The sequence below is a fragment of the Arachis ipaensis genome, chromosome B01 (assembly GCF_000816755.2).
Source record: "Arachis ipaensis cultivar K30076 chromosome B01, Araip1.1, whole genome shotgun sequence".
Taxonomy (NCBI): domain Eukaryota; kingdom Viridiplantae; phylum Streptophyta; class Magnoliopsida; order Fabales; family Fabaceae; genus Arachis; species Arachis ipaensis.
In genome coordinates this window covers 136,996,264-137,006,526 of record NC_029785.2, presented here as the reverse complement: position 1 = coordinate 137,006,526, position 10,263 = coordinate 136,996,264, and the positions used below count along the sequence as shown (strand labels likewise).

The 10,263-nt window shown below is 31.1% G+C and overlaps 1 protein-coding gene across 2 annotated transcripts in view; it reads right to left on the bottom strand.

Moving 5' to 3' along the window:
- LOC107643130 (cytokinin dehydrogenase 3-like) overlaps window positions 5,934-10,263 on the bottom strand; it is a 7,856-nt gene continuing 3,526 nt past the window's right edge. Inside the window, exons 3-6 of one of the 2 annotated variants that reach the window (XM_016346710.2) lie at window positions 7,504-7,764; window positions 7,014-7,282; window positions 6,331-6,656; window positions 5,934-6,079 (exon numbers count right to left, since the gene is read on the bottom strand). In XM_016346710.2, coding sequence (XP_016202196.1) covers window positions 6,350-6,656; window positions 7,014-7,282; window positions 7,504-7,764 — 837 coding nt within the window. In that variant the 3' untranslated portion in view covers window positions 5,934-6,079; window positions 6,331-6,349. Of the gene's footprint in view, window positions 6,657-7,013; window positions 7,283-7,503; window positions 7,765-10,263 lie in introns of both variants that reach the window. The other variant, XM_016346704.2, reaches the window with a different exon arrangement.

Genomic DNA, 10,263 nt, shown 5'->3' with positions numbered 1-10,263 from the left:
TTATACACATTAGCCACATATTATATTAAGTAATTTAACTAAATTATTTAACGATTGTTAACTTTCATTTTTAGATTAAAATATATTCAAGTAAATAATGATCCAAAAATATACATTATTGCTACGAAGATAAATTATATTACTCTTGAGTTAATAGTCAAAATCGTCCCTGAAAGATATCTTGATCTCCATTTTCGTCCCTAAAAGATAAAATTAATTAAATTCGTCCCCAAAATATAACCACTCTAGTCACGTTCGTCTTTCCATCATCTCCTTCGCTGATGTGGCTAACATACATTCGCTGACATGTCCTATTAACTGCCAGCTTGGCACCAAAACAAAACGATGCATTTTTTATTCAATGGTCTCCAAATCTTGAAACGTCATCGTTTAGTGTCCAAAAGAGAGATTTAAACGTTGCAAAGCCTAACCCCCTCTCATAACAACCATCTCTCTTTGTTTCGCTCCAAAACGTATCGTCTCCCTACAGCTATGCCCTAAGCCTTTCACCTAAACTTTAAATTACCTCATCAACATTCGTTAGTGTTGGTTAACGATTAAAACAGAAAAGTTGTCAATACTGAATGCGGATTTGATCTTGTCCTAGAGCAGTGTTGAGAGTGGAGGAAGCCACCGTGATGGCGAGAGGTAAGGATGAAACTTGTTTGATGATTTTTCAGTTATTCTGTGGTGTGAGATATTCCTAGTGTCGTGCTGTGTGTGTTCCTCTAATTTAAGCTAGGGTTTGGAGTGACCAAGTATTTGTGTGACTGTTCGTTTATCATTTTAGTGTGTGAGAATATCTTGCTTTAACTGGCTTTGTGATGATTTTTAGTCAGAGTGTTTGATTAATGATGGTTCTTTTAGTTTGTTGCATGTTTATTTTGCGTTTAGGGTAAGTTTTTTTATGATTGATTGGTACAAACTGCATTTAGCCGTTGGTGACACATAGAGAATAACTAGTGCAAGTCTTTTTATTAAAGCTATTTCTGTTTTTGTTATTGTAAATGGAGGGTCCTCCCATGACATTTGTATTTTACCATGGTGAGTTGTTTAAAAAATGTGAGGATGGAGAGATGATATATAAATCTGACAATACAGAAGTGTTGATGGGTATTGAAGGAGACACACTTGATGAGTTCTTTGTAAGGGGTTACTATAAGGAGTTGGGATACATTGAAGTTGGAAACTGATGGTGAAAAATTTCTGGAGTTTCCATTTCATCCGAGTTGAAAAAGTTGGTGATAGATGCAGCTTTGCTTGCAATGTGCAAGAATTGTAGGAGGAACCAACATTTGATCAACCTATACATACTTTGAGAATTGCATTTCACAGCCATGTGTAGTGGATAACATGGAGGAGGATGTAGTCATTGTGGAAGCAGAAAGTAGCAAGAAGAAGAAATCTTTCCAAGCTAAGAAGCACCATTCACAACCTGCCAAGATGTCCACTACAATGCACCCTCAACCCAACAAACCAACATCTCAACCCACTAAAATAGCTTCACAGCCCACTAAGCCCAATAAGCCCAATTCTCAACCCATTAAACTAGCATATAAGCCCATCAAGACTACCTCCCATCCCATAAAGACTCCCTTGCAGACCACAAAATTTCACTCTCATCCCACCAAGACCACCTTTCAAGTCAACACAGTTTCACCTCAGCCAAAAACATCATCTAAACCAGCCAAAAACTTAGAAGGTAATAAGAACAAAGGAAATAGCAAAAGATGTATGCTTACAAGATCTATAAGATGTGTAAATGAAGCTCTCATCCAGGAAGAAGATTCTCATTCTTATGACTCATGAAAGTGCTGAAGATAAACTGTATAGACCTCCCAAAATTCTAAGAGACAATCTTTATAGCAATGACATTGACAGCGACATTGAAAAAAGTGCACCAAAAAAGAACAAGAAATTTGGGATCAGAGAAAAGCACAGGTCTCCTAAGTCCAAATTAAAGGATAAAGAAATAGACACCGATGACTCTAGCTATGAGGGTTCTGAAGATGAAGAAAGTTCTGACTCTAGCATGTTTATATTCATACGGTTATTGATTTATTAATTGATTTGGCAAATATTTAGGGTAATTTATGTTTTGAATTTTTTTTTTTTGGCAGATGTAGAAGAGGATGATAATGATCTTGATAGTGCCTTAAATGTTGACTCATGACATTTAGAGAATTCTGGTAAAGAGTTGGATTCTGATGAAGAATCACCAACTGTGTATCCTTAATTTAATGAAAAGACCAAATTTAAAAACCTAAAATTTGAGATTAGTATGATATTTAAGTCGAAAGCTGATTTTAAGCAAGCTACTATGGACTATAAAATTCAGTGGAGTAAAAATATTTTATTTACAAAGAATGATATGGTTAGAGTCAGAGTTGTTTGTAAGATAGAAGATTGTCCATGGGTAGTATATTGTGCATGTAACAAACAAAATGGGTCTTGACAAATTAAAACTCTAGTTAATAATCACACTTGTCCAAGAAGGAAATAATGACCGGGTCTACTTTTGAGACCCATACCCGGCCCTAGACCCGATGAAATCACATCAAATTAGCCCCAAAGTGTTCGGGACCGGGCCGGGTCTTCGGGCCGGGCCGGGTCATGCACACCCCTACCAAGAAGGAGGAAAAATAGAACTGCCACCCAAACTTGGACACTTAATAAACTAGTACCTAAGTTTAGGAAGCATCCAACTATGAAGCATCGAGAAGTTTACGATTGGTTAGTAAGAAAGTGTAATGTGTACTTGCATAGCACATGCATTACTAGGGCGCTAAAAGCTGCTAGAAAAGTGTTGGAGGGTGATGAGATAGCAGAGTATGAATTGGTGTGGGATTATGCTCATGAATTACTGACCTTAGCTGAAGAAGTTAGAAGAATCATCATAAAGAATATAATTGACTATAGGAAGAAGTTGTAGAACTATCAAGGAATTCTCCCTCCTGTTCAACAAAGTAGACTAGAAATAATGACAAGATTGTCTAGCCATTGGACTCCTCAATGGTCTGGTGATGAAAAAGAAGAATTGTACGAAATGCATGGCTGGCCAATCAATATGGTGGTTGATTTGGAAAAGCACACATGCGCTTGTAAGTTTTGGCAACTCACAAGTAACAACTTCAACACTTAATTAATGATATCTTCAATTATGTTAGAAATTTTAATTAATATTTTAATTTATTTTGAAAAGAATGCCATGTATGCAAGCAATATCAGCAATACAGGATAAGAATAGCAAGAAGGCTAAACAGTATTATCATGACTGGTTGAAGATGGAAGCATAAAGGTGAACTTACTGTTTCAACATCAATCCGGTAAAAGGACAGGATTTATAGAAAAAAAAATTCACATCTAGCTCCAGTCTCATCCCCAATTAATCCCAAATCTAGAAGACCGACAAAAAAAAGGAGAAGAGACAAGGATGAATAACCAACTGGATCAAAAATAAAGACGAAGAGAAAGTACAACCCAATCCGATGCATGTACTATAGTGAGATTGGACACATCAAAAGAGATTGTACAAAGAAAAAAGCTATGAATCTTGAGGAACATGCCAGACAGATGCAGTTGCAACTAGTACGTAGTTGTTGTCCCTGCTGCACATGGGGTTGATCTAGAAGTAAGTACTGCCCTTGCTGATGTTGATATTGCTCCAGAAGCAATAGCACCATTACCTGCACTTTCATCACCCATCCAGTCTCTAATAGAGATTGATATCAGCCAATCTGAAAGTATTTCACCAACCCAAGATACACAACAGGTTGTATTATCACTATTAAAACTATAAATAATTTTAGCTTTATTTAATCATCTAACAAATACATTTGGTACTGGATTATGTAGGATCAAATAGTAACTAGGCTACCTAAATTACAAGTCATTAAAGAAAAAGCAAGAGTTAAGTCCTTCCCTAAACTTACTGCAACTGTACCTGTGGTTATTTCTGTTGAGACAATCAAAGGGACAAGTTCTGCAATTGCTAAGAAGCTGGCTAACTTCATGACTTTTGTGTTTACTTCATACTTCAAGCACCCAAAGAAAAATGATAAAAAAAAATTTGATTAGTTAAAAATGTACTGTGGTTAATTGTTTTTTGTATGAAGCTATTTTCTGTTTTTTGTACAGAACAAATGAAGTACCATATTAATATTGTGATTATCTGTAATTTAAAAATTGTATTTATCCCTTTTTTTTGTGTGTAGCCTTCTTTTTAGATTTGTGGTGTCATAAAAATCTTATGAATCAGCTATGATATTTATTTTTCTAAGACAATGTGATCATTAGCCTTCAATGACAAGACAATGCTAAGATTACTTAGTTTGATTACTTATGTTGTTAATGGTTTAATATATCTTATAGCAATGATGACAAAGACTTGTTTGTAATATTTGACAATGTTAATAATTGATAGTTTGCACTTAATCTTACACAACCAACTTTAAACAGCTACTCTCATTCAAGCCATGCAATTTAATAATACACCATTACATTTCAATACATTCTTGCACACAATGTCAATTTACTGAATAACAAAATTGGGTTTACTTAGAAGTACATATCAAACAATAAAGTATCACACTAATTACAACTACTACAAATATAAGAATCATTAACAGTTTCATAACTCTAACTTTAACTTCCAAACTGCCTAATTTCTATGCCATTTTTACCCTCCATCCATCATAGTCACTTTTAACCTCTAAATCAGTTCCTGCATCTTTCTTTGTACCACCCACAGTTCTTGATAATCATCATCATTAACCCGCTTAATGTAATTGTAGTGACTGCCCTTCCGTAATTTTTAAAAGTAGAGAACAAAAAAAATAAAAAAATACCCAACAACAAAAAATAAGATGAAAAATCTTTAACTTTTTTTCAACACCACTCACCTGCTACTTTACATACATGGAACAATCTGTCTGAATTTTATGCTATCCCAAATTTTTTAATCACAGCCTTCAACTCACAAAACATGATTCATCATGAAGTCTTCCTCCTTGTTCGCATTGAAGCGATGGAACCATGACTGTTGTGCGACAGATACAACAAACTACCACCACGACCTCCATTTCCTATTTCCATTCTCGCGGTGAACCAACAATTTCAGGTTCTACCAAAGTCCATGGCCATCTAAGTGTTGACGGTAACTTATTTACAATTAAATTTAGTATTAGGATTCATTCATTTAGGGATTGATTTAAATTGTTCTAACATACTTATCTTGTCAGCAATAAGAAAATATTACTTGACATCTGCCAAGTTAGCAGTTAACGGGACACATCAATAAATATTAATCACCTTAGTAAAACAGATGATAAAAGAACGAACATGACCAAATTGGTTATCTTTTGATTTTGGAGACAAATTTAATTAATTTTATCTTTCGAAAATAAAAATAAAGATCAAAATATTTTTTATGAACGATTTTGACTATTAACTCTAATACTATTTTAATATAGGGATTTAGACGTTATCATATCTGCTAGCAACCTAAAATAATGGTTTATTATATTACACCGCTTGAACACAATTATGCTCCTTGTTAACCTAGGATCTCAATTATTGCTGTAGGGTTGCTCCTATGATCCTGTTCCAAAGGAATACACGACGAAATCACAGAATCCTTAAACTAAACACATACACTCACAACCTATATATTAAGAGCCACCATATATATAGTTCACCGAAAAATAAAATAAAATCCGTGCCAATATGAATTATGATATAGTAGTGATGTTCTCCAATGTTATTGGGAATCGAAAAGTTAATTAAACTACTAGGATAACGTGAGAGACAAAGCTAGAAACAGAGAGAGAGACAGCTGTCTTGTCCTTGTATTCTTGTACCGTTGTACGTATGATTTTGTCAACCTAACGTATCTTATGTTTATGAGCGTGATATGTATGGATATGCCAAAATCATGCAACTTCAAACCCTGCCCCACTTTTATTTAACAAAAAGATAGGATCTAATTAGATTTTAGATATTTACAATATTATGCCCAGCTAATTAATTAAGGCAACTAAATTTTTATTAGGTACCCATCATCATAATAAACATTATTTACTTTTCAGAATAAATTACTATTTGTACTCGTAAAAAATATAGATGCTGACAAATGTATCCAGAATAAAACGACAATTATAACTATAGAAGATAGTTTTCGTGTGCTAAGAGTACCCAGACATTGGTTACACAATTGGTCCGTTAGGGTATTCTTGGCATACAGAAACTATCTTTCGTAGATACAATTATATGGATATATTTGTCAGTGTTTATATCTTTCGTTCATGGATACAAATGGTAATTTATTCTTACTTTTCAATATAATACTATACTATTGTAGGTTATTATTGTTGAAGATTTTTTGTCCAGGTGATAGAATCATTCTTGGATCAAATTGATTTTTTCTTTCTACAAAAACCTTCCATTTATTATCCCCAAAATGGTTTTTCCATTCTTCTTGTGTGCTGTGTTGGGCAAGATATTGCTTCACCTTGATGCCATTATCACTACAAAACTTCAAGATTTCTTTGTTTTCAGCATCAAATTCATTCCATTTATCAAACCCAGTTGAGTGCAAAAATCCCACCGTGTAGAACACATCTTCATCTGGAATTGATGCTGACATCTTATCATCCCACCTGGAATTAATTAATTAATAATTAGTACTTTTAATTAAAAAATATTATTTATACATTAAAATTAGTCATTAAAAATAGACACTGTATATTTATGTATAAATATATATATTGTTTAGTTTATTTTTAATGTATATTTTATATTAATAGTTAATTTTGGTTAATTTTAGTGATTAATTTTAATGTACACGTAACATAGTCAATAAACTTAAAATTTAATTTTTGTACAACCATCTAATTACAAATTCACATCACACCAATATTAAATTGAAATAAAATCTTACAACATTAGTGTATCAAAAATAAATTTAAAATTTAAGAAACGTTAAAATAAGTGTGATTAATTTAATTAGGGCTTACTTGCTTCTGTTCATGGGATAAACCAAGACAGGTCCAGTGGTAATGTTTCTTTTGAAAATGATGCCCCTGAAAACGCCTGAATTAAATTGCATGATTTGAGATTTTGGTATGAACAAATTAAGCCACGGATGAGGAACTTCCCACAACCCTTGTGACTGAAGCCACAACTCTCCACTTCGGACTCTATTCAAGAACTCAACATATGACACATGTTTCTCATAATAAAACCCAGGGATGTTCCCCATTCCTTCTAGCAGTTCTTCAATTTCCTACAAAAAATTAAGCACAAACAATTTATATATATTTTTATTGTTAACAATTTTTAACACTTGGCTAGCTTTACTAAATTGCCATGCATTATCCGAAAAAACCCACATCTTTTGGTTAACATTTTTATAAATCAATGTATCTAAGAATTTAAAGGATAAGTAGTATTTTTGTTTTTTTATTATAATTTAAATAATTTTTGGCATGAAGATATATATTGTACCTTGTTCACATTTTCTTGGGATTGGTGATGATAATAATATTTAGAGAGTTCAAGGCAATAGAGAATTTTGTGTTTGGTTATTAAGGTAGCAATTCTGAGATGATCGGAGAGAGGGAAGAAAGAGGATCTCCAATTATTTATGGGACCTTGGTGCATTAGCAAATTCCCTTCCAAATAATCCAACGCTTTGATTGAGATTAATCGTTCCTGGTCTCTTGTGAAAGCAGAGAAGTCACTATAGAGCAATCTTATCCACTTAACCTGCATGCATGTCCCAACAAAAAAAACTCATCATCACCATTAATCATGATTAATTATTCACCATATCTTCTACTAATTATTAATTAACGTACTAATTAATAATGCATGCATGCGTTTATGAATATACATGCATGGTACTATAATAATGCTTCATTCATGCTGGCCCTTGTCTAAGTAAACTACAAAAATTACCCATTGCTACTTCATGTGTTAGAAGCCTTGAATAATTTTAGAATAAATATATTTGTTTTAATCTATATAGTACTATTTATGATGTAACACATCATTCTTGTGACTTATTCTTGTCTCTCATCACATCAATAGATACATAGGTGCATGCATATTATTTCAAACAATAATGTAAGTGTCTCCAAAATCGGTCGCATACACATTAAAATTAATTAAATAGTATATATTTAAAAAATTTTAATATATAAATAATATTTTTATATTTTAAATTTTAAATATTAATGTATATGTTAAAAAAAATAAATAAATAATAATTTTTTATTTTAAATTTTAAATTTTAAACTCTAAATTTTACTCTTTAAAATTTAGTCCTTAATTCTAAAAGTAACTAAGCCTTTCAAAAAAATAATTAATTAAAAATTAATTCCTACACTTATTCATATACATTATATGTCTTTCACCGGATGACTATTGCACCAATGATGTGAAACGTATGAGCCAACTAACTACCAAGAAAAATATGACACAATGGAATAAGGACAAGAACATTTATTCTTATCCATTAATTATGTTAATTATTACTATGTTGCATTAAGAATATACATACCTAATTATTTCTATAAATTTAATTATAAATTTAATAAAATTATAAGGACTAACAAAATTATTTAATCTTATTTTTATTGATCATTATGAAAAATGTTTTACACCTATATAGTATAGTACATATAAAAAAGAAATTAATTAAAAAAATAAAAACAAAAATCCCCACTTTTCTCATGAGACATATGCATATGAAAGTAATCCTTTAAGCAGGAACGTAATGGTTGAAGAATAGGACAAATCAGCTTGGAATTATTAAGAATTGTTAGAAGAGAAAGCTACAAGACAAAAAGTCCAAGTTATATATTATTGTGTAAAAATAAAGAATTCAATTAGAAATAAAGTTAAGTTTTTCTGTCAATCAATTATAAATTATTTTCTTGAAATTATTTTTAACTTTAAATTTTAAAATTTAAGTTTTAAATCTTAATTTAAAAAAGATAAAATTAAAAATAATTAATATTAATAAATTATTTTTTTTATATTTTTTAAAATGAAAACGTACCTTTGTGGGTGCTGGGTGAAGAGAAATTCTTGCTCTTGTTATAACTCCAAACTGTCCTAAGCCTCCAAGAACCGCGTGAAATAACTCTGAATTCTTTTGCTTAGAGCATGTTATTAAATCTCCCTTTCCTAAAAAAATTCATTAATTAATTAAATAATATAGATAATTGCATGAATGAATCTTATAAGGTGAAGACTCGGGTGAAGTCGACTTCATGTGAAGTTAATATCTAAGAGCTGTTAGACAAAAATATAGTCAAATCAGTCAAATTATCTAACGATTCTCAGATATTAACTTCGCGTAAAGTCGACTGCACCTGAGTTTCCACTATCTTATAATAAACGGTGACATCATGAAAAGAAAAAAACGTTTCATGTTCATATTTCATATTATTTTATATTAATCTGAAAGAAATGGACCGTGTGTAAGACTTGGACTAACATACAAATAAGTCATGAAGTCAAACAAAGAAAAAATAATGGAGGGTATGACCGTGTGAACGTAATTGCTTCTTAATCTAATAACAAGTTAATTAACAACTAAGCTATTCAAGAATTTTGAAAGGGATTGCATCATTCTACCAAATCTCGTACAAATTCAACAACCAATACTTAAAATTAATTATTGAGTGAAGTCTAAAACATGTTTTAAAATAATTATAGTTTAGCTTGACATACATTATGTGTGACGCAATATAATATAGGAACGTACATGTCATTTCACAAGAGAGAGAAAAACTCAAACTATCTTTTTTTTTTAATGATCTCTATAATTAATTTATATAATTTAAAAATTAAAAAATGGATATTGTTTTATATTTCACTTGCTTCCAACATCCATGAAACAGCTATATATTCTCTCAAAAGAAAAAGATGATAAGGGAACACAGACACAAACACAAACACAAATCCTTATGATATATCTTTTTATTATTAGATAAAATTAATGATATTGCCAAAAATATCACTCATATGAGATTATATATTAGAAATTACTAAAGGAAATTAGTATTATAAACTTTTTTTTTCTTACATAGAATATTAGATTATATTAGATGGATGCCACACCTTATTACTTATACATATCCAAAAATGGAGAAGTGTGTATACAAGGATTTGATTGTTAATTAAAGTGCAGAAATTGATAAATTAAAAAAATAAATTATAAATATTTATTCTTAGAAAACTCAATTTTCTCATATA